This window comes from Schistocerca nitens, chromosome 9 (assembly GCF_023898315.1).
Source record: "Schistocerca nitens isolate TAMUIC-IGC-003100 chromosome 9, iqSchNite1.1, whole genome shotgun sequence".
Classification (NCBI taxonomy): Eukaryota; Metazoa; Arthropoda; class Insecta; order Orthoptera; family Acrididae; genus Schistocerca; species Schistocerca nitens.
In genome coordinates this window covers 56,179,769-56,205,275 of record NC_064622.1, presented here as the reverse complement: position 1 = coordinate 56,205,275, position 25,507 = coordinate 56,179,769, and the positions used below count along the sequence as shown (strand labels likewise).

At 45.2% G+C, this 25,507-nt stretch overlaps 1 protein-coding gene across 1 annotated transcript in view; it reads left to right on the top strand.

Annotated features, from left to right (window-relative positions):
- The window catches only part of LOC126203478 (retinol-binding protein pinta-like), a 134,075-nt gene that overhangs the window by 51,747 nt on the left and 56,821 nt on the right, over window positions 1–25,507 (top strand). The window contains exons 3-4 of the mRNA XM_049937801.1: window positions 9,342–9,501; window positions 21,202–21,460. Coding sequence (XP_049793758.1) covers window positions 9,342–9,501; window positions 21,202–21,460 — 419 coding nt within the window. The remainder of the gene's footprint in view (window positions 1–9,341; window positions 9,502–21,201; window positions 21,461–25,507) is intronic.

The window sequence follows — 25,507 nt, the reverse complement described above, 5'->3', positions numbered from 1 at the left end:
TGTAGTCATGCCCACGATTTGTAAAAATACCGCAATCTTACCCGCACGCCACCGCATGGTTCATCCGTAAGGGAGACTGCTTTTAGAACACTAGTGCACTCCGTTCTTGTGTACTGATCAGAGATGTGATGCGAGATTTGTTACCGGGAGGTTCGATTAACAGGCGAGAAATATGGAGACACTTAATGAAGAGTCAGTCCGTTTTGGAAAGACAATGTACTTTTCGTGGAACACTATTGAGGAAATTCAGAGAACCGGCATTTGAAGCTGACTGAAGAACGATTCTACTTCCGCCAAAGTACATTTCGTGTAAAGACCACGAAGATAAGATGCGAGAAATTTGGGCTCGTGCTGAGGCGTATAGGCAGTCATTTTCTTCTCGCTCTGTTTGCGATTGGAACTGGAAAGGAAGTGGCACACCAGATGTATGTTGCTGCTCGGTGATGTGTTATACATGTTGCAGTATAGCTAGCCTCCAGATTTGAATGTTGTTCTTTGTTCTCGGGTATTTGTCTTTCCGGTCGTGTCACTTCAGTTATATGTAGATTTGCAGCAGTTGTCTTGACGAGCATTGTCAGTTTCTAATGGAGCAAATTCCACGTATCATCTGCTTTTCTACAAGTAAATCTGTAGATTAATCTACCAACATTTCTAAATATGTTGCAGTCGTCGGTCTGACTAAGGTTATTTCGTGGAGTTTTTAATTGGTACGGAATTTATCACTGACGGTGTATCATTTATGTCTGACGGCCTGGCGAGCGCCTCCTGTCTCAACGTTTGTCCGACAAGAGCAGGTGCATGAATCGCCGATGGACCGGGCCACAAGTGTTTCCCCTTGCCTTTAGTCATTCACAGTAATGATAGAGCAAGGCTCTATAGGCTAGTAGTACATGAGCAAAACTGTCCATCATCCTAAGTGTTCCACCAGCAACTACTAAGGGAGTCTACACTCTGTACCGCAGAAGTATCCGGATCATGCTATATTAGTCGGAGGCGACTTCACCCTACCTAGTATAGACTGGGATGTATATAGATTCATTACAGGTGGTACAGACAAGCCGTCGTGTGAATTACTTTTGAACACATTATCCGAAAACTGTCTTCAGCAGCTAAATCGACAGCCAACGCGTAATGGAAATATTTTAGATCTGGTAGCCACGAACAGACCAGACCTCATCGACGGTGTCAGTGTTGAGACAGGGATTAGTGATCATGATGTTGTCATTACGACTATGGTTACGAAAGTTAAAAAGTCGGTCAAGAAGGCTAGGAGAGTATTCTTACTAGAAAGAGCAGATAAGCACTTGTTAGCATCGACTTCATTTACTTCCGATACGATGGACGTGGAAGAATTATGGGAAAATTTTAAACACATTGTAAATCACGCATTGGACAAGTATGTGCCGAAAAAGTGGGTTACGGACGGAAAAGATCCACCGTGGTTTAACAGCGCAATTCGGAGAATGCTCAGGAAACAAAGACAGTTGCACTCGCGGTACAAGAAATATCAGGAGAATGAGGACAGGAAAAAGTTAGTAGAGATTCGTGCTGCTGTAAAACGAGCGATGCGCGAAGCATACAACCACTACCACCGTCATACCTTAGCAAAAGATCTTGCTGAAAACCCAAGGAAATTCTGGTCTTACGTAAAATCGGTAAGCGGGTCGAAGGCTTCCATCCAGTCACTCACTGATCAGTCTGGCCTGGCATCGGAAGACAGCAAAACGAAAGCTGAAATTTTAAATTTAGCATTTGAGAAATCTTTCACGCAGGAGGATCGTACAAACATACCGCCGTTTGAGTCTCGTACAGATTCCCGTATGGAGGACATAGTGATAGACATCCCTGGGGTTGTGAAGCAGCTGAATGGGTTGAAAATAAATGAATCGCCAGGTCCTGATGGGATTCCAATTAGGTTTTACAGAGAGTATTCTACTGCATTGGCTCCTTACATAGCTTGCATTTATCGCGAATCTCTTGCCCCAACGTAAAGTGCCGAGCGACTGGAAAAAAGCGCAGGTGACGCCTGTACATAAGAAGGGTAGAAGGACGGATCCTCAAAATTACAGACCAATATCCTTAACATCGGTTTGTTGCAGGATTCTCGAACATATTCTCAGTTCGAATATAATGAATTTCCTTGAGACAGAGAAGTTGCTGTCCATGCATCAGCACGGCTTTAGAAAGCATCGCTCCTGCGAAACGCAACTCGCCCTTTTTTCACATGATATCTTACGAACCATGGATGAAGAGTATCAGACATATTCCTTGACTTCCGGAAAGCGTTTGACTCGGTGTCCCACTCCAGACTCCTAAGGTACGAGCATATGGGATTGCCTCCCTAATATGTGAGTGGCTCGAAGACTTCTTAAGTAACAGAACCCAGAACGTTGTCCTCGATGGTGAGTGTTCATCGGAGGTGAGGGTATCATCTGGAGTGCCCCAGGGAAGTGTGGTAGGTCCGCTGTTGTTTTCTATCTACATGAATGATTTTTTCTATCTACATAAATGATGCTGTGGTGTACGGGAAGGTGTCGCCGTTGAGTGAGTCTAGGAGGATACAAGATGACTTGGACAGAATTTTTGATTAGTGTAAAGAATGGCAGCTAACTCTAAATATAGATAAATGTAAATTAATGCAGATGAATAGGAAAAAGAATCCTGTAAAGTTTGAATACTCCATTAGTAGGGTAGCGCTTGACACAGTCATGTCGATTAAATATTTGGGCGTAACATTGCAGAACGATATGAAGTGGGACAAGCATGTAATGGCAGTTGTGGGGAAGACGGATAGTCGTCTTCGGTTCATTGGTAGAATTTTGGGAAGATGTGGTTCATCTGTAAAGAAGGCCGCTTATAAAACACTAATACGACCTATTCTTGAGTACTGCTCGAGCGTTTGGGATCCCTATCAGGTCGGATTGAGGGAGGACACAGAAGCAATTAAAAAATGGTTCAAGTGGCTCTGAGCACTATGGGACTTAACTGCTGCGGTTATCAGTCCCCTAGAACTTAGAACTACTTAAACCTAATTATCCTAAGGACATCACACACATCCATGCCCGAGGCAGAATTCGAACCTGCGACCGTAGCGGTCACGCGGTTCCAGACTGTAACGCCTAGAAACGGACGGCCACTCCGGCCGGCTGAAGCAATTCAGAGGCGGGCTGCTAGATTTGTTACTGGTAGGTTTGATCATCACGCGAGTGTTACGGAAATGCTTCAGGAATTCGGATGGGAATCTCTGGAGGAAAGGAGGCGTTCTTTTCGTGAATCGCTACTGAGGAAATTTAGAGAACCAGCATTTGAGGCTGACTGCAGTACTATTTTACTGCCGCCAACTTACATTTCGCGGAAAGACCACAAAGATAAGAGAGATTAGGGCTCGTACAGAGGCATATAGGCAGTCATTTTTCCCTCGTTCTGTTTGGAACAGGGAGAGAAGATGCTAGTTGTGGTACGAGGTACCCTCCGCCACGCACCGTATGATGGACTGCGGAGTATGTATGAAGACGTAGATGTAGACTTTAAACCCTCCTTTCCCTCTTCGGGGACCATATGTTAGTCTGGCCTCTCTACAGACACCCTTCCGATTTCGTTGCATGTACGGCACGGCCACCTGTCTTGCTGAAGCACGCGTCTCCCCACCGCAACAACGTCCTTGGTTCGTAGCATGATTTCCGAGTTGACCATGAGTCATGTGTAATACACCAGTAATCCAAATGGTCAAAAAAAATTACATGTACCTCTGATCAGTCTCAGAATATTTGAACTCGCAAGCTCTAATTATAAGCATCGGAAAACATGGACTGGTTAAATCTCAGACCGAAAACCTGAAGTCCACGCAAATTTCCCTATACGTAAATACCAACAAGCAACCTTTACAAAAACAGCAGGAAGCGCACCTTCATAGGCTCGAAGTAAACCATCCCACTCAGAAGTCATACAAGGGAGCTGTAAACCCAGAACGGGTCGTTTCTCAAGGAAGTGCCATCTCTTACGCAATGTCACCAGGATCGTTCGAAACTTAACATAAATGTAATATCTGCTTGTTAGATTTTACAAATTCTAGAAAAAATCCACTAGTTAATTACGCTGAAAGACGACTGATTGGAAACAACAAAATGAAGAAAGTGAATCAACTTGCCGTTCCGCTTGTGAGTCCACATGACTTCACACTTCTGCATGCTGACTGCTGCGGATACCGCCGAACTGTGGAAATGTGTGCCGACACGCCACGCTACCCTGAGAGCATATGGGCGCAATCCACTGCCAAAGGCCGCTTTACTACCACGAACAATATTCGCATCAAAGAACTAAGTGTGCCAGAGCACAAACGATCTAGTTGCTACAAACTCAGTAGACAAAAACTGACAGAGCTTCAATTAAAATGAATGGAAAAGAAGTCAGCGACGATAAAATGAGGGAAGAGGAAATAGATTCCTTTCAATCCGTCATACGCATACTGACGCTATGGAGATTCACATAATATATACTATTTGATCAAAAGGTATATAGATATCTTTTAGCTGACATTAAAACAAGATGTTTATCTGGTAATAAATATACAACAGGTCGCTTTTTTACGATTTATTCAACCATGAACGTGTTTTCGAGCCAAGGCAGGCTCATCTTCAGATGGAGGTGTTACAGAAACATTATCTTGCGGACCAAGTGTAGCTAGATACAGGGCTGGTGTGGCTGGCGGAAATGACGGAAATTTAGTAATCGGTGACGAAACGTTTACGAATCCGAAAGTTTTTTTATGTTTTGCTACTTACACTGCATGCCTTGTGGTATTCACATCAGATTGCTTCTTATAACGTGCATTATTCCGCTATGTACACAAATAAACACAGTATGCAGCTACACTTGGTTTTACACTGGCTCACAGGATGTAAACATTCGATGTTTTTACAAATAATACGGATATGACAGATACTGCACTTTATTACACCATAGTCTTTGGCAAGAGATGCATTGTATTGCCGGCTGTGGTGGCCGAGCGGCTCTAGGCGTTACAGTCTGGAACCGCGCAACCGCTACGGTCGCAGGTTCGAATCCTGCCTCGGGCATGGATGTGTGTGATGTCCTTAGGTTACATACGTTTAACTAGTTCTAAGTTCTAGGGGACTGATGACCTCAGAAGTTAAGTCCCATAGTGCTCAGAGCCATTTGAACCATTTGCATTGTATTATGATACAAATATTACTAGTACAGGTTTTACTTTTCAGTAATTGTTGCTAGCTGCATACAAAAGGTAAACAGGTAGAGGTTAATAATTAATACATAATTAAAAACTTTTTGTAAGTTACCGAAAACGTTAGCCGTTACTCACCAAGAAGAACAAGATTTACGCAGGAAGACGAATTATTGTCATTTTTGTTGTGCTTTTGGTGCCAGGATATCCTGGAAATTCTGGAAGAAAAGGTTTTGCTTTCACTCAGTCTGTTCACTCAGGATTTTTTGGGGTGATTTCAGTTAGTGGACGAAAATTTTTTTTTTGTTCATGGAGGTGCATCTGTAGTCCTTTCTCAGCACTGTGTAGCACAGAAAGACTGTCATCGATATCATCAACAGAGTGTTCGTGGTGAGCAACATGTGACGCAAAACTTGACTAACCTAAGTTTTTGAGTCGAAGGTGCTCCATATCTTCTTTGTAGTGGCTTGCAAAATTTCTCCCGGTTTGGCCCATGTAGAAGAAAGAACAGGAGCATGTGAGTTTGTATATGCCAGAATTTTTATGCCAATCTCTACTGGATTTATTATTGTGAACGATTTTATTTTGTAGTATATTGTCAGTGTAGAGCGATATTTTTATGTTGTGTGGCCTGAAATGATTTGCAAGTTTATATGACACTTTGCCAAGGAATGGAAGAATGGTACTGTTGTACCTAAAGCATAAAAAACTTTCGAATTCGTAAATGTTTCGTCACCGACTCTATTGTGCTTCAGCGCTCAGGTGTCCCAACGTCCGACTTGCTACTTCCTGCGTTTAAGCAGGACCAACACACATGTGTGGGCCTTCACCCAGGGCGTGAGTTCCGCCTGCCGTTTCATTTCCACTGCTGTTACAACCTCTACTAGCGTAGGCAATCATTCATTACGCCATTCTGATAATAAAGACACTCCGTCGCCTTTCATGCAATATGCGTTAGCAATTATTTCCAAAGCGTATGTGACGATGTCAGTCTCCTTTATGTATTCATATATACGATGTACAACTGTCACATGATACCTAATTGTGTTTGTAGATCACGCCAAAGTATGTGGAAGAGTGCTTGTAACGTACGAAATTATAGCCACCATACAAGTGCACGTTTGAATTCACTGAGCCCTTCTGACAGACCTAGTATGCTGTTATGGCTTCTCTACTGACAACACCGCACAACACTACCAGACTTTTATGCTAGCTGGTCCGCCTCTCGTGGTATCTAGCGCTTATTTTCGTTTACACAGAGTTATCTGATTCTTTTGATGAGGTAACGTAAGGCATGGCAATGTTTAATATTCACTACAATACTTGTCATGATTTTTCGTTACAAAGAATCTTCCTTGTCTTCAGTCAAAACTACACGACAAAGTTTAAACAGGAAAAGAAAGTATACTACTGGCCATTAAAAGTGCTACACCAAGAAGAAAAGCAGATGATAAGCGGCTATTCATTGGACAAATATATAATACTAGAACTGACATGTGATTACATTTTCACGCATTTTCGGTGCATAGATCCTGAAAAATCAGTACCCAAACAACCACTTCTGGCCGTAATAACGGCCTTGATACGCCTGGGCATTGAGTCAAACAGAGCTTGGATGGAGTGTACAGGTACAGCTGCCCATGCAGCTTCAACACGATACCACAGTTCATCAAGAGTAGTGACTGGCGTATTGTGACGAGCCAGTTGCTCGGCCACCATTGACCAGACGTTTTCAATTGGTGAGAGATCTGGAGAATGTGCTGGCCAGGGCGGCAGTCGAACATTTTCTGTATTCAGAAAGGCCCGTACAGGACCTGCAACATGCGGTCGTGCATTATCCTGTTGAAATGTAGGCTTTCGCAGGGATCGAATGAAGGGTAGAGCCACGGGTCGTAACACATTTGAAATGTAACGTCCGCTGTTCAAAGAGCCGTCAATGCGAACAAGAGGTGACCGAGACGTGTAACCAATGGCACCCCATACCATCACGCCGGGTGATACTCCATTATGGCGATGACGAATACACGCTTCCAATGAGCGTTCACCGCGATGTCGCCAAACACGGATGCGACCATCATGCTGCTGGAAACAGAACCTGAATTCATCCGAAAAAATCACGTTTTACCATTCGTGCACCCAGGTTCGTCGTTGAGTACACCATCCTAGGCGCTCCTGTCTGTGATACAGCGTCAAGGGTAACCGCAGCCACGGTCTCCGTGGTGATAGTCCATGCTGCTGCAAACGTCGTCGAGCTGTTCGTGCAGATGGTTGTTGCCTTGCAAACGTCCCCATCTTTTGACTCAGGGATCGAGACGTGGCTGTACGATCCGTTACAGCCATGCGGATAAGATGCCTGTCATCTTAACTGCTAGTGTTACGAGGCCGTTGGGATCCAGCACGGCGTTCCGTATTACCCCCCTGAACCCACCGATTCCATATTCTGCTAACAGTCATTGGATCTCGACCAACGCGAGCAGCAATGTCGCGATACGATAAACCGCAATCGCGATAGGCTACAATCCGACCTGTATCAAAGTCGGAAACTTGATGGTACGCATTTCTCCTCCTTACACAAGGCATCACAACAACGTTTCAGCAGGCAACGCCGGTCAACTGCTGTTTGTGTATGAGAAATCGTTTGGAATCTTTCCTCATGTCAGCACGTTGTAGGTGTCGCCCCTGGCGCCAATCTTGTGTGAATGCTCTGAAAAGCTAATCATTTGCATGTCACAGCATATTCTTCCTGTCGGTTAAATTTCGCGTCTGAAGCACGTCATCTTCGTGGTGTAGCAATTTTAAAGGCCAGTAGTGTATATATTCATTTGCAGCTCTTTGGTGCTTCGTAATGACGTTCAAGTATTTAGCTGCAAGTACTTAGCCGCTCTGGAACACTGTTGTGGAACGCAATGTAGATGCCTCCCAATATGTAACCGGCGCGTTAAAGAACTAGCAGGAGCTTCACTGAAACAAGAGGTTTGGAATTCTCTTCTACTCAGAGATAAAAGTTTTATCAGAGTGCTATTCGAATGGCATGTGCTACGCGTCACGGTCTCTTCACGCCTGTAGCCCACCGGCCTCCATTAAAACGAAGAGGAAAGCAGGATTGATAATTAAATCAAGAGTGTACACTGCTGACAGGCGGTGATATACATCAACGGGGACAGTTGAAAATGTGTGCACCGACCGGGACTCGAACCCGTCGGTTTTTGTTTGGTCGTTGCGGACGTCGCATGACATCCGGTCAAATTCGTTTGTTGATCCCAGTTTTTTATTACAGAGTCCAAGCAGCTCTCTGACTGAACACGCCTAGCTACCGTGCCGGCTATCCATCTGAGTTACCGAGGGCACAGAGGATAGTGCGACTGTAGGGACTTATCCTTTGCACGCTCCACGTGAAACCCACATTCCCAACTTAATGTCCACACACTACATTCGTGGTGCCCCTGCCCATTACACTCATTAAGGCTAACCGGCCATTGACCTTCTCCTTCTGCGCGGATGCACACATATTGCCCGAACTCTTACGGCACTCGGTAAGATTGTCTGCCGCGAGTAATGAGTGTAATGGGCAGGGACACTACGAATGTAGTGTGTGGACATTAAGTTGGGAATGTGGGTTTCACGTGGAGCGTGCAAGGGATAAGTCCCTGCAGTCGCACTATCCTGTGTGCCCTCGGTGGCTCAGATGGATAGAGCATCTGCCATGTAAGAAGGAGATCCCTGGTTCGAGTGCCAGCCGGGGCACGTATTTTCAGCCGTCCCCGTTGATGTATATCAACGCCTGTCAGCACCGTAGGGTCTTGATTTAATTATCATTTCATTCTAGAGTATTGCATGGTCACCAATGGTATCTGTTCTTTCGGACATCGTTAAACGGTACTGGAAAGCTTACATTATGTTTTCCAGAGGAGTGCTTGCAGCAAGAATGAAAGCAATGTACGACCCCCACAATACTCCAAACTAATTTGTATCATCTGATGATGAATCGCCAAGCGATTCGAAACCGGTCATGAGTAAATAAAAATTGAAGAAAAAACGGCGATTGGTTACAGTAATTCCTGAAACCTTTAACAAGACAGTCGCAGTGCTGCAAATCCAGAAGGGATAAAAGTTTTACAATGATTTCACTTTGCTGTTCCAGATGACCAGTGGATCGTGACGTTTCTGCGAGGCTGCAAGTTCTCCCTGCAGCGCACCAAGGAGAAGCTGGACATGTACTACACCATGAAGACGGCCGCTCCGGAGTTCTACAAGAACCGAGACCCCTTCGATCCCAAAATTCAGTACATGCTCGACGCTGGGTAAGAACACCTACTGCAACTGGATCCAGAATTAATGGTCACTCTGCAGCGGAGTGTGCGTTGATTTGAAACTTACCGGCAAATTAAAATTGTGTCGCAGTCTGAGACTCGAACTAGCAATCTTTCGCTCTGCAGGCCAGTGCTCTGCCAGACATTACTCATAATCCACCCTCACAATTCATTTTCATAACCCCTTTCCAAAGTTTCGGCTTCGAATCCCGATCAGAAGCTTCAGATCGGTCCACATTCCACTGCAGAGAGAAGAATTAATTCTGGAAATGTTCTTTAGGCTGTGGCTAGGCCACATCACCACAATTATCGTTTATCTGAGGAGCGGGGAAAGTAAACCTACGACAGCTGTACGTGAGTGTATCTGGACCTCTCAATCGGTAGAGGATTTCCATCGGAATTCCGTCCTCTTGGCTAAGTGGTCAGTGTGTCTGACTACCATACAGTGGGCCCGCGTTCGATTCCCAGCAGGGTTGGAAATTTTTCTCCGCTCGGGCACTGGCCGCTGAGTAATCAAAATTTCATCATCATCGACACGCAAAGAGCCCAGTGTGGCGCCAACTGAGAAGACTTACAGCCCAGCGGCCGAACTTCCCCAGGAAGAAGGAATCCCGATCGTAAGTGCCATACAATCAAATGATTCTGAGCACTATGGGACTCAACTTCTGAGGTCATCAGTCCCCTAGAACTTAGAACTACACTCCTGGAAATGGAAAAAAGAACACATTGACACCGGTGTATCAGACCCACCATACTTGCTCCGGACACTGCGAGAGGGCTGTACAAGCAATGATCACACGCACGGCACAGCGGACACACCAGGAACCGCGGTGTTGGCCGTCGAATGGCGCTAGCTGCGCAGCATTTGTGCACCGCCGCCGTCAGTGTCAGCCAGTTTGCCGTGGCATACGGAGCTCCATCGCAGTCTTTAACACTGGTAGCATGCCGCGACAGCGTGGACGTGAACCGTATGTGCAGTTGACGGACTTTGAGCGAGGGCGTATAGTGGGCATGCGGGAGGCCGGGTGGACGTACCGCCCAATTGCTCAACACGTGGGGCGTGAGGTCTCCACAGTACATCGATGTTGTCGCCAGTGGTCGGCGGAAGGTGCACGTGCCCGTCGACCTGGGACCGGACCGCAGCGACGCACGGATGCACGCCAAGACCGTAGGATCCTACGCAGTGCCGTAGGGGACCGCACCGCCACTTCCCAGCAAATTAGGGACACTGTTGCTCCTGGGGTATCGGCGAGGACCATTCGCAACCGTCTCCATGAAGCTGGGCTACGGTCCCGCACACCGTTAGGCCGTCTTCCGCTCACGCCCCAACATCGTGCAGCCCGCCTCCAGTGGTGTCGCGACAGGCGTGAATGGAGGGACGAATGGAGACGTGTCGTCTTCAGCGATGAGAGTCGCTTCTGCCTTGGTGCCAATGATGGTCGTATGCGTGTTTCGCGCCGTGCAGGTAAGCGCCACAATCAGGACTGCATACGACCGAGGCACACAGGGCCAACACCCGGCATCATGGTGTGGGGAGCGATCTCCTACACTGGCCGTACACCACTGGTGATCGTCGAGGGGACACTGAATAGTGCACGGTACATCCAAACCGTCATCGAACCCATCGTTGTACCATTCCTAGACCGGCAAGGGAACTTGCTGTTCCAACAGGACAATGCACGTCCGCATGTATCCCATGCCACCCAACGTGCTCTAGAAGGTGCAAGTCAACTACCCTGGCCAGCAAGATCTCCGGATCTGTCCCCCATTGAGCATGTTTGGGACTGGATGAAGCGTCGTCTCACGTGGTCTGCACGTCCAGCACGAACGCTGGTCCAACTGAGGCGCCAGGTGGAAATGGCATGGCAAGCCGTTCCACAGGACTACATCCAGCATCTCTACGATCGTCTCCTTGGGAGAATAGCAGCCTGCATTGCTGCGAAAGGTGGATATACACTGTACTAGTGCCGACATTGTGCATGCTCTGTTGCCTGTGTCTATGTGCCTGTGGTTCTGTCAGTGTGATCATGTGATGTATCTGACCCCAGGAATGTGTCAATAAAGTTTCCCCTTCCTGGGACAATGAATTCACGGTGTTCTTATTTCAATTTCCAGGAGTGTACTTAAACCTAAATAACCTAAGGACATCACACACACCCATGCCCGAGGCAGGATTCGAACCTGCGAGCGCAGCGGTCGCGCGGTTCCAGACTGTAGCGCCTAGAACCGCTCGGCCACCCCGGCCGGCGCCATACGATCAATTCATTTTTTTCTGTGGAATGCAAAGGTACCTGACTAGAGTCCCGGTGCACCATACAGTTTTAATCTGCCATGACGATTCCTCCTCATTCTCAACGGGATTCATGTTTGGATGTAATTAAAAAGTGTCTGCCTTCATCCGCTACACTATAATCCAAAACTGGAAGCAGTGCAACTGCGGGAATCGTCAAACGACCTATACCTATAAATGAATACAGTGCCTGACAGAAAGAGTGAAACACCCAGAAGGAGGAGAGGAAACGAAATGAAACTTGACATGTTGCGAATATATGTGATGTTATGTCAGTGATTACGGTATCGAGTCCAGTTTACAAAGGACTTGGCAGTGTGACACAAAGCAGTTTTACTCTCTTCTGAGGCAAGCTGCCCCTCAGCTGTTGTAACTGCACCTTCTCATCGTGGATACTGGCACTGCCAGACAGTTGACATCACACACGTGTTCCATCAGGGACAGACCTGAGGATCTCGCTGGCTACGAGAGTACCGTTGTCGAGAGATTTCCTTCAGTCACTACCAGCTATGACTTGACAAAATGGGAGCTCTACATCTACATATATACTCCGCTACCCACTAATCGGTGTATGGTGGAGGGCACAATTCGTGCCAAAGTCATATTTCGCCCCTCCGTTCCACTCGCGGATCGCGCGAGGGAAAAACGACTGTCTGAACGCCTCAGTACGAGCTCTAATTTCCGTTATCTTTGAATGGTGATCATTGCGCGATTTGAAAGTTGGTGGTAATAATATACGCTCTACATCCTCGGTGAAGATCGGATTTCGGAATTTAGTGAGTAGACCCTTCCATCTAGGGCGCCGTCTATCTGCGAGTGTGTCCCACGCCAAACTTTTTATGAGGTTTGTAACGCTCTCGCGATGGCTAAACGTATTAGTCACGAATCTTGCCGCTCTTATTTGGGCCTTCTCAATCTCTTGAATCAGATTCAAGTGGTAACGGTCGCATACAGACGAACAATACTCTAAGACTGGACGAACTAACGTATTGTAAGCTATTTCCTTTGTTGAAATACTGCATCGCTTCAGTATTCTACCAATAAGCCGCAATCTAGAGTTCGCCTTACCCGTTACTTGTGTAATCTGATGATTCCGTTTGAGATCATTTCGAATAGTCACACCAAGATACTTGACGGATGTTCCAAAGACTGAGCATTTATTTTGTACTGGTACATTAATGGGGATTTTCGCCTTGTTACACGCAGTAGGTTACACTTACTAATATTGAGAGATAACTGCCAGTCACTACACCACGCATTTATTTTCTGCAAATCCTCATTGATTTGTTCACAACTTTCGTGTGATACTACTTTCCTGTAGACTACAGCATCATCGGCAAACAGTCTAATTCCGCTGTCAATACCATCAACCAGGTCGTTTATGTAAATCGTAAAAAGCAGATGACCTATTACGCTACCGCGGGGCACACCTGAAGTTACGCTTGTTTCTGTTGACGTCACCCCGTTCAGGACCACATACTGCTCCCTGTCTGTTAGAAAACTTTCTATACAATCGCATATGTCATCGGATAGACCGTAAGCGCGCACTTTTTGGAGCAAGCGACAGTGCGGAACTGAGTCGAACGCCTTTCGAAAGTCGAGAAATATGGCATCAACCTGGGAGCCGGTATCTAGAGCCTGTTGTATGTCATGCACAAAGAGGCCAGCTGTGTCTCGCATGACCGCTGTTTCCCAAAACCGTACTGGTTTCTGCATATGAGCTCCTCAGAGTCTAGAAAGGTCATTATGTCTGAACACAAAATATGTCCCACGATTCTACAACAAATTGATGTCAGTGAAACTGGCCGGTAATTATGTGCATCCGATTTTCTACCCTTTTTATTGATTGCTACTACCTGGGCCTTCTTCCAGTCCCGTGGAACTTACCGCTGTTCCAATGATCTCTGACAGATGATGGTGTAAAGGATGAGCCAGACAATAAGGGATTTTACTTTATTATATGAGCCTCCAACCGGCAACTTCATTTTTCCATTACGGCCAAGCCACGGCCGGCAGTGTTAGCTGCCTGTAAATTCTTTCGTCCCACGGTCTAGTAACAGGAAGTCAGCACCGAGGAAGGGCACCTTGATCACGCGCCTCTCTCGTGTGCTTACGAGGTAACGCCGCCCCAGGCGTCGCTTAGCAGGCAACGCTCTGGAAAGTTCCATGCCGCCCGCACGGTTTGCTCGGTCCTGACCAATCAGGGTGGAGGAAGCCGCGTGGTGCGTCGAATATACCCGGCCGCCCGTCGCCGGGCCCGCTCTCTTGTATTCTTGCTCACCCGCGAGTCGCATACGCGCCCTGTAGCACAGAACATCTCCCGCTTCTCCCGGTGCTACGGCACTGTGGACTTAGTTTTGGCAGACAACCACTTTCGGTAGCTTCGCGAACAATGTTCGCCAAATTGTAAGCTCTGGCTCACCCTCACCTCCCTAGGCCTATGTAGCCCCTTTTCATCATGCTTTAGCCAATAAATGGCCTTTCTCTAAAAATTACCCTATTATTCCACAACGCCCACCGCCTGCCCATACCCGCCATCCTGTACAATGGATAAGAATGGAGCTATATTTGTAGCATAGTCAACATAAAATCTTACGGGGATACCGCCTGGGCCAGATGCCTTCCTGGCGTCTAAGGATCTTCCCTGTTTTACAATCGCAGATGCACTAAACACTATGTCAGCCATCCTTGCGTTTGTTCGATAATTGAAAGGGGGAATGGTGCTGCAGTCCTCTACCGTAAAAGAGTTTTTGAAAGCTGGGTTTAGAATCTCCGCCGACGATAGTCGTGCGGGGTAGTGCAGAACTGAATACGATACGACTCCATTCATCAGCATTCCTTGATTCCCGGTGACGGCAACACTCCAGACGTAGCGATTTCTGTCGTGGAGTAAATGGCAGCCTAGTTATGGGACAGTAATTGGCTAGCTCGGCTTCTGCTCGTCTCTGACCAAAGGTACGAGATGACAAAGAACGTTGCAGGGCGTCCTTTACTTGGTCTCGGATGGCAGCCGCAGATGCCTCGTGCCAGTACGGTGATGCTCTATTCTGACGGCCACACACTGCCGACGAGAATATTGGCGACTTGTGCGCCCGCCCTCACATACCCATGCAGTCCAGCACTGCGCCACGGTCACATTCCAATGCCCCACAAATATGCATACTGCACAAGTCGACCAGCCTGCCAAATCGAGACGCACAATGAGGGCCCATTCGAACTCTGTCAGTTGCCTATAACGCTGTCTCAGGCGGGTGCGCTGTATCTCCATACCCTTTACAGTGATCTCTCAAAATTTCAAGCTGGTGAGCCCCTTTTATACTCAACCAGCTCTGGTTACAATGCTAAATACCAGTAATGCACAATGGTGGCCGTTCTACCTGTCTCTCGGAAATGCAACTCTAACCATTTACGTACCTGCCGATGGTGTGAATGTGTACGAAGTTACAGTAACATGCGACCATGTCTTCTGGGTCCTTCATTTTTTTCAGGCAGAGTGCATACACAATTCCCCAGGAGGAATGGTCACTATTTACGGACGTGACGGGAACGCTCACTCGAAGCAAACAAGTCTAGTCAATATGGGCTCAAAAAGGATCCCTTGTTGTTGTTGTTGTGGTCTTCAGTCCTGAGACTGGTTTGATGCAGCTCTCCATGCTACTCTATCCTGTGCAAGCTTCTTCATCTCCCAGTACCTACTGCAACTTACATCCTTCTGAATCTGCTTAGTGTATTCATCTCTTGGTCTCCCTCTACGATTTTTACCCTCCACGCTGCCCTCCAATGCTAAATTTGTGATCCCTTGATGCCTCAGAACATGTCCTACCAACCGATCCCTTCTTCTAGTCAAGTTGTGCCACAAACTTCTCTTCTCCCCAATCCTATTCAATACCTCCTCATTAGTTACGTGATCTACCCACCTTATCTTCAGCATTCTTCTGTAGCACCACATTTCGAAAGCTTCTATTCTCTTCTTGTCCAAACTGGTTATCGTCCATGTTTCACTTCCATACATGGCTACACTCCATACAAATACTTTCAGAAACGACTTCCTGACACTTAAATCTATACTCGATGTTAACAACTTCCTCTTCTTCAGAAACGATTTCCTTGCCATTGCCAGTCTACATTTTATATCCTCTCTACTTCGACCATCATCAGTTATTTTACTCCCTAAATAGCAAAACTCCTTTACTACTTTAAGTGTCTCATTTCCTAATCTAATCCCCTCAGCATCACCCGATTTAATTTGACAACATTCCATTAACCTCGTTTTGCTTTTGTTGATGTTCATCTTATATCCTCCTTTCAAGACACTGTCCATTCCGTTCAACTGCTCTTCCAAGTCCTTTGCTGTCTCTGACAGAATTACAATGTCATCGGCGAACCTCTAAGTTTTTACTTCTTCTCCATGAATTTTAATACCTACTCCGAATTTTTCTTTTGTTTCCTTTACTGCTTGCTCAATATACAGATTGAATAACATCGGGGAGAGGCTACAACCCTGTCTCACTCCTTTCCCAACCACTGCTTCCCTTTCATGCCCCTCGACTCTTATAACTGCCATCTGGTTTCTGTACAAATTGTAAATAGCCTTTCGCTCCCTGTATTTTATCCATGCCACATTCAGAATTTGAAAGAGAGTATTCCAGTTAACGTTGTCAAAAGCTTTCTCTAAAGTCTACAAATGCTAGAAACGTAGGTTTGCCTTTTCTTAATCTTTCTTCTAAGATAAGTCGTAAGGTTAGTATTGCCTCACGTGTTCCAACATTTCTACGGAATCCAAACTGATCTTCCCCGAGGTCCGCTTCTACCAGTTTTTCCATTCGTCTGTAAAGAATTCGCGTTAGTATTTTGCAGCTGTGACTTATTAAACTGATAGTTCGGTAATTTTCACATCTGTCAACACCTGCTTTCTTTGGGATTGGATTTATTATATTCTTCTTGAAGTCTGTGGGTATTTCGCCTGTCTCATACATCTTGCTCACCAGATGGTAGAGTTTTGGCATGACTGGCTCTCCCAAGGCCATCAGTAGTTCTAATGGAATGTTGTCTACTCCCGGGGCCTTGTTTCGACTCAGGTCTTTGAGTGCCCTGTCAAACTCTTCACGCAGTATCTTATCTCCCATTTCATCTTCATCTACATCCTCTTCCATTTCCATAATATTGTCCTCAAGTACATCGCCCTTGTATAAACCCTCTATACTGTATACTCCTTCCACCTTTCTGCTTTCCCTTCTTTGCTTAGAACTGGGTTGCCATCTGAGCTCTTGATATTCATACAAGTGGTTCTCTTCTCTCCAAAGGTCTTTTTAATTTTCCTGTAGGCAGTATCTATCTTACCCCTAGTGAGACAAGCCTCTACATCCTTACATTTGTCCTCTAGCCATCCCTGCTTAGCCATTTTGCACTTCCTGTCGATCTCATTTTTGAGACGTTTGTATTTCTTTTTGCCTGCTTCATTTACTGCATTCTTATATTTTCTCCTTTCATCAATTAAATTCAATATTTCTTCTGTTACCCAGGGATTTCTATTAGCCCTCGTCTTTTTACCTACTTGATCGTCTGCTGCCTTCACTACTTCATCCCTCAGAGCTACCCATTCTTCTTCTACTGTATTTCTTTCCCACATTCCTGTCAATTGTCGCCTTATGCTCTCCCTGAAACTCTCTACAACCTCTGGTTCTTTCAGTTTATCCAGGTCCCATCTCCTTAAATTCCCACCTTTTTGCAGTTTCTTCAGTTTCAATCTGCAGGTCATAACCAATAGATTGTGGTCAGAATCCACATCTGCCCCTGGAAATGTCTTACAATTTAAAACCTGGTTCCTAAATCTCTGTCTTACCATTATATAATCTATCTGATACCTTTTAGTATCTCCAGGATTCTTCCAGGTATACAACCTTCTTTTATGATTCTTGAACCAAGTGTTAGCTATGATTAAGTTATGCTCTGTGCAAAATTCTACAAGGCGGCTTCCTCTTTCATTTCTTCCCCCCAATCCATATTCACCTACTATGTTTCCTTCTCTCCCTTTTCCTACTAACGAATTCCAGTCGCCCATGACTATTAAATTTTCGTCTCCCTTCACTACCTGAATAATTTCTTTTATCTCGTCATACATTTCATCAATTTCTTCATCATCTGCAGAGCTAGTTGGCATATAAACTTGTACTACTGTAGTAGGCATGGGCTTTGTGTCTATCTTGGCCACAATAATGCGTTCACTATGCTGTTTGTAGTAGCTAACCCGCACTCCTATTTTTTTATTCATTATTAAACCTACTCCTGCATTACCCCTATTTGATTTTGTATTTATAACCCTGTAATCACCTGACCAAAAGTCTTGTTCCTCTTGCCATCGAACTTCACTAATTCTCACTATATCTAACATTAACCTATCCATTTCCCTTTTTAAATTTTCTAACCTACCTGCCCGATTAAGGGATCTGACATTCCACGCTCCGATTCGTAGAACGCCAGTTTTCTTTCTCCTGATAACGACGTCCTCTTGAGTAGTCCCCGCCCGGAGATCCGAATGGGGGACTATTTTACCTCCGGAATATTTTACCCAAGAGGACGCCATCATCATTTAATCATACAGTAAAGCTTGAATTAAGAGCTATGAACACTTCCTCATCTTCGATACTGTGAAACGAATCTCCTCTACTGCAAGCCCTTACCTTTCTATATTTTGGGAGACGGCACTATGTTGTGATCAATGACATTCATGGCAGGGCATGTAGAGCTCAGAGTGAAGACGTGCGCGCTATTAGTTTGTAAACAACGGGAAGCACACTGTGGGAAAGTGTTACTCAACAGGTGCGGAGTCTACCTGATGGAGAGAATTTGTAATATTCGTGGAGCCAGGAGGAATGAAAGATCTCTGGTACCATGGAAGCTCTCCGGCACTAAGGAAGACGAATATGATGTATATAAGCGATTGTTGTTACACACTGCCATGTTATTGAGAGGTCTTTGAGATAGTAATTTAAATAGTTCTGGGAGCAATAACTTTCCAGGTAACGTGTAACTTTTTATGAAAGTTTCTACAATATACGGAGTTCATTGGAACCAATGTACACTTTATTTAAGTAGAGAAGCACTGTTTTGTTTTATAGTTACTTCACTTATAGAAACTTGTTCAAATGGTTCAAATGGCTCTGAGCACTATGGGACTTAACATCTGGGGTCATCAGTCCGCTAGAACTTAGAACTACTTAAACCTAACTAACCTAAGGACTTCACATACATCCATGCCCGAGGCAGGATTCGAACCTGCGACGGTAGCAGTCGCGTGGTACCGGACTGAAGCGCCTAGAACCGCTCGGCCACCGCAGCCGGCTAGAAAGCTGTACGGAAGAAAGAGATTCGATGCTGAGGAAGAACTGGGCCCAGCATAGAGGGACCACAGGCTGAATCTATACACTAATCTAATAATGGGGTGTTAAGGCGGCGGAGTCAGCTATAGCTTCTTGGAGTAATAGGTCGAGAGCAGACGTTTCTCCAGCTATCAAAACATCGCCACACAAGATAAGTAAAGCAGTTATCAGCCATTAAAAATCACTCCGTATGCAGCAAAAATTTGTAGTAAACATGGATTCTAAAATGAATATCTCAAGAACTACTACCACTTTTTCATCTTCACTACTGTGTAACACATCTCTTCTACTGAACAAGTGTTCACAATTTATTAAAGAAAGCACTTTAGAGCCCATGTGTACTGTTCAGTTTTTCTTGTTTTTGTCTATACTACCTCCTCCCAAAATACAGAAAGCGAAGAGCTTGCACGTGATGACTGGGTGTTGTGTGATGACCTTAGGTTAGTTAGGTTTAAGTAGTTCTAAGTTCTAGGGGACTGATGACCATAGATGTTGTCTCATAGTGCTCAGAGCCACTTGAACCATTTTTTTGAAGAGCTTGCAGTAGAAGAGATTTCTTTCACAGTATCGAATAAAAAGTGCTCATAGCTCTTAAGGAAAGCATTTAAGAGCCCATGTTTACCAGACTTTTTTGCTTCGAATGGTCGTCCCTGTCATATTCCTGAATATTCACCATTCCTCCTGGGACGCTTCGAATGCATATATGCATATGGCCTGCCTCTGTAACTCAGGAGTCAGCATGCCTATTGTCATCGCTTTCTGTTTTTAAAAATTTTAGCGATGACAGACGTTTATAACGTGCTGAGTTTTTTCTACTTGACAGCGTAAAATGGACGTGTTTTACTACAAAAAGATGTTTACGACCTTAAGATGACAGCAAAAACTGTTGAAACTGGTTGTCCTGAATAAAAAATATTTTGTGCGATCTTGGCTTTTTAATGGTTTTTAACCATTTGTTGACTAGAATGGTTCGTAGCTATTGGATAAAGTTGTGTTTCACTTATTGTTTCACGTTGTTGTGTTTTATTTATTGTTTCACGTAAATCAGTTCTTATTCTATAATGTCCTTGTATTTTAGTACTCAAGATGGCTATTTACAGCAGAAATCTGGATACGCAAGATTAATAAAAAGATTTCTGTGTTTCTATCCCTTCCTTAATTAAGGAAATTGTGTTTTTTACTTCTTGTGCCGGTATTGTATTAATAGACAGTCATTGCTGAAAACAGAAAGTAATACAACATCCTAAGAAGAAGCAATGATCACAATTTCCTCATTCCTGTACCAAACATAGATATACCGTATCATATCTATCTCATCTCGCCTATCCTGGTGCCTCTCTCTCTCTCTCTCTCTCTCTCTCTCTCTCTCTCTCTCTCTTTCTCCCTCCCTCTCTCTCTCTTCGTCTCCCCCCTGCCACCCCCCTTCCCATGCGCCCGTCTACCTTTCACTAAACCCCAGATTGTTCTTACCAACACCTCAGAGGTAGTTTCATTTCATTTGTTCGCATCACTAGAAGAACATGAAGTTTCTACTACAACTGTTTGCAAAACTGTAGTACTATAGTAGCTTACGTGTCAGTGCTACGTACAGTAACTCGATTAAACTTGGATCATACAGGGAGAGAACTGCTTCCGTATAGCACAGAAAGTAACTACAGAAAGTAACTGAAAGAAATACGCAATGAAATGAACAGAAATGGCTCTTTTATTCGTATTATAATTACACTGAAGCCACCGTGATTAATTATGGTTCGCTGGGCATTACAAACGGCGGGACATGGTTCCTAATGGGGTGTGTGGTCTGCAACGTGCTCCCAACCTGGCCACAAGGTGGATACGAAGATCTCGTGGCAGAGCGTTCCAGCCTCAACCAGCGCGAGTGACAACTGCTGGATAGTCACATGTTCCACACCCACGAGAATCATCTCATTTTTTAAGTCTGTGGAACGTGACCTGAATCTAATCTAATCTAACACATCCCTAGCATGGCGTGACTACGTGTCCCTCCCGGTTCTCCGGCAGGTTCATCAGTTACCTGCCCAAGGTGGACAAAGAAGGGCGGCGCATAACGGTTCTGCGCCTGGGCAGGCTGGACCCCAAGAAGGTGACCGCCGACTACCTGTTCCGGCTGCTCTTCATGGGCGGCGACCTGTCCCTCAACGAGGACGACTCGGCCATCGTCTGCGGCGCCTCTGTCATCCTAGACCTCAAGGACACCACGCTGGCGCACGCCGCCATCTTCACTCCATCCGCGGTCAAGAAATCCATGGCAGTCTACCAGGTGAGATATAAATAAAAACGTAAATGCTGGTTTGTTCAAAATTGTTAATCTCCGACCGATTGCTTTCAAATTTTTACGCAACATTGCATTCTAATTTCTAATAGAGGCGTGTTGTACTATACCCATTTCTTTAACATGTAACGTAATCGTATTGAGATTCCCTATTATTAAATTTATAAAAAATTATTTATTACATATTATAAAATGTTGTGTTACTAGTGGAGGCCGAAATGTACGCGTTTTAGCTCACGCAGGCTGACGTGAGGTCTGGAACATGACAAGGAATTAGAATTCAGAAAGCGGACGTAATTAGTTTGATACTTAACTTTATTAATGATGAACGTCGCTCTTGACGGTACATGATTCACAGTATTATCTGTTCAGAATACATTCATAGTAACTGAATATGGCGCCTTGCTAGGTCGTAGGAAATGACGTAGCTGAAGGCTATGCTAAACTGTCGTCTCTGCAAATGAGAGCGTATGTAGACAGTAAACCATCGCTAGCAAAGTCGGCTGTACAACTGGGGTGAGTGCTAGGGAGTCTCTCTAGGCTAGACCTGCCGTGTGGCGGCGCTCGGTCTGCAATCACTGATAGTGGCGACACGCGGGTCCGACGTATACTAACGGACCGCGGCCGATTTAAAGGCTACCATCTAGCAAGTGTGGTGTCTGGCGGTGACACCACATAAAACACATGCGTATTTGAATGCAACATCGTGTCGAAGTTGCAAAGCATCCGGTCAAACACTTTAGGAGTTTTACAGTTTGTATGTAACTACAAACGTAGATGTTCCTTTCTTAAAATTTTCATATCTCCGAATGTCCTTCTCCGATTGCTTTCAAATTTTGATACAACACTGCATTCGAATACTCAGGTGTTTTTATATACCCACCGAAACCTTATCTGATATGTATGTAATACGAAAGGAAACGTTATAAAAATGTAAATGTTGGTTTGTTCAAAATAATTAATCTCTGAAAGTTATTGACAGATTGCTTTGAAATTTTGACACAAGGGTAAATTATAATAAGGGAGTCTTTTTAGATACCTAATTCTTTAATATATGGTGTATAGTATATGTCATGTAACTTTTCAGTTTTTTTGTTTCAACGATTCTCTATGATTAAATTTATATAAAATTATATTGTTGTTGCTGTGGTCTTCAGTCCTGAGACTGGTTTGATGCAGTTCTCCATGCTACTCTATCGTGTGCAAGCTTCTTCATCTCCCAGTACTTACCGCAATCTACATCCTTCTGAATCTGCTTACTGTATTCATCTCTTGGTCTCCCTCTACGATTTTTACCCTCCACGCTACCCTCCAATGATAAATTTGTGATCCCCTGATGCCTCAGAACATGTCCTACCCACCGATCCCTTCTTCTTGTCAAGTTGTGCCATAAACTCCTCCCCAATTCTGTTCAATACCTCCTCATTAGTTACGTGATCTAACCATCTAATCTTCAGCATTCTTCTGTAGCACAACACTTCGAAAGCTTCTATTCTCTTCTAGTCCAAACTATTTATCGTCCATGTTTCGCTTCCATACATGGCTACACTCCATACAAATACTTTCAGAAAGGACTTCCTGACACTTAAATCTATATAAAATATATAAAATAAATCTATATAAAATTATATATTATGCATATTTAAAAATAGGGAAATAAAAATCACGGATGTACCAATGAAACGTTGTCTAAAAATTTCAAAGCAATCGGTCAAAAACTTTCGGAGAATTGCGATCAGCAAATCTACATTTTGTATATAAGTAGAAACGTAGATGTTCGTTTCTTCAAAATTTCAAATCTCCGAAAGTTCTTCATTAAAGTCTTTTAAATTTTAACACAACATTTCTTTCGAATACCCGCGTGTTTTTATATACAAACTTTATCGGCATCTGGTAAATATGTAATAAGTATGTAATGAAAAACGAAACACTCTAAAAATGTAAATTTTGGTTTGTTTAATGCCGTGTTCTCCGAAAGTTCTGGACCAATTGCTTTGAAATTTTGGCATAACGTTCCACTGGTATACAAGCTTGTTTTTATTTACATATTTTTAAATATATGTAATACAAAAATTTCTATGAATTTAATAACAATAATCTGTTGCAAATATGCAATAGCGAAACGATGTTAGCAAACAGGAAAGTTGTATTTATGCCGTATTGGTTTACTATTGCAGAATCTAAATTTCCAATATCAATAAAAACGACTCAAGATTAAAGAGAGGGAGGGGGGGGGGAGAGCACATGGGCAGGGGAGTGGAAAGAAATGGACACAGCAAATGGGATGTAGGAGATGGACAGAGAGAGGTAGAAGGTGATGGACTGAGAGGGGAAGAGAGAGGAAGTAGATAGAGAGAGAGAGAGGAAGGAGCAGAAGATGGACAGAGAAAGGGGTAAAGAGGACATGGACAATGAAAGTTAGGGGAGATAATGGATAGAGATAGGTGAGAGAAGGAGATTAGGACATACACTCCTGGAAATGGAAAAAAGAACACATTGACACCGGTGTGTCAGACCCACCATACTTGCTCCGGACACTGCGAGAGGGCTGTACAAGCAATGATCACACGCACGGCACAGCGGACACACCAGGAACCGCGGTGTTGGCCGTCGAATAGCGCTAGCTGCGCAGCATTTGTGCACCGCCGCCGTCAGTGTCAGCCAGTTTGCCGTGGCATACGGAGCTCCATCGCAGTCTTTAACACTGGTAGCATGCCGCGATAGCGTGGACGTGAACCGTATGTGCAGTTGACGGACTTTGAGCGAGGCCGTATAGTGGGCATGCGGGAGGCCGGGTGGACGTACCGCCGAATTGCTCAACACGTGGGGCGTGAGGTCTCCACAGTACATCGATGTTGTCGCCAGTGGTCGGCGGAAGGTGCACGTGCCCGTCGACCTGGGACCGGACCGCAGCGACGCACGGATGCACGCCAAGACCGTAGGATCCTACGCAGTGCCGTAGGGGACCGCACCGCCACTTCCCAGCAAATTAGGGACACTGTTGCTCCTGGGGTATCGGCGAGGACCATTCGCAACCGTCTCCATGAAGCTGGGCTACGGTCCCGCACACCGTTAGGCCGTCTTCCGCTCACGCCCCAACATCGTGCAGCCCGCCTCCAGTGGTGTCGCGACAGGCGTGAATGGAGGGACGAATGGAGACGTGTCGTCTTCAGCGATGAGAGTCGCTTCTGCCTTGGTGCCAATGATGGTCGTATGCGTGTTTGGCGCCGTGCAGGTGAGCGCCACAATCAGGACTGCATACGACCGAGGCACACAGGGCCAACACCCGGCATCATGGTGTGGGGAGCGATCTCCTACACTGGCCGTACACCACTGGTGATCGTCGAGGGGACACTGAATAGTGCACGGTACATCCAAACCGTCATCGAACCCATCGTTCTACCATTCCTAGACCGGCAAGGGAACTTGCTGTTCCAACAGGACAATGCACGTCCGCATGTATCCCGTGCCACCCAACGTGCTCTAGAAGGTGTAAGTCAACTACCCTGGCCAGCAAGATCTCCGGATCTGTCCCCCATTGAGCATGTTTGGGACTGGATGAAGCGTCGTCTCACGCGGTCTGCACGTCCAGCACGAACGCTGGTCCAACTGAGGCGCCAGGTGGAAATGGCATGGCAAGCCGTTCCACAGGACTACATCCAGCATCTCTACGATCGTCTCCATGGGAGAATAGCAGCCTGCATTGCTGCGAAAGGTGGATATACACTGTACTAGTGCCGACATTGTGCATGCTCTGTTGCCTGTGTCTATGTGCCTGTGGTTCTGTCAGTGTGATCATGTGATGTATCTGACCCCAGGAATGTGTCAATAAAGTTTCTCCTTCCTGGGACAATGAATTCACGGTGTTCTTATTTCAATTTCCAGGAGTGTATATTCAATTCTCATACGTATTAGAAACGTGACCTTTCTCTTTTCTTTCTTTTCCGTTTGAACAGACTGAGCCACAGCAAAAAGTGGCTGGCTGCAGTATTACAGATAAGTCATTTTGTGTCAGAGAAATGGTTACAAATATAA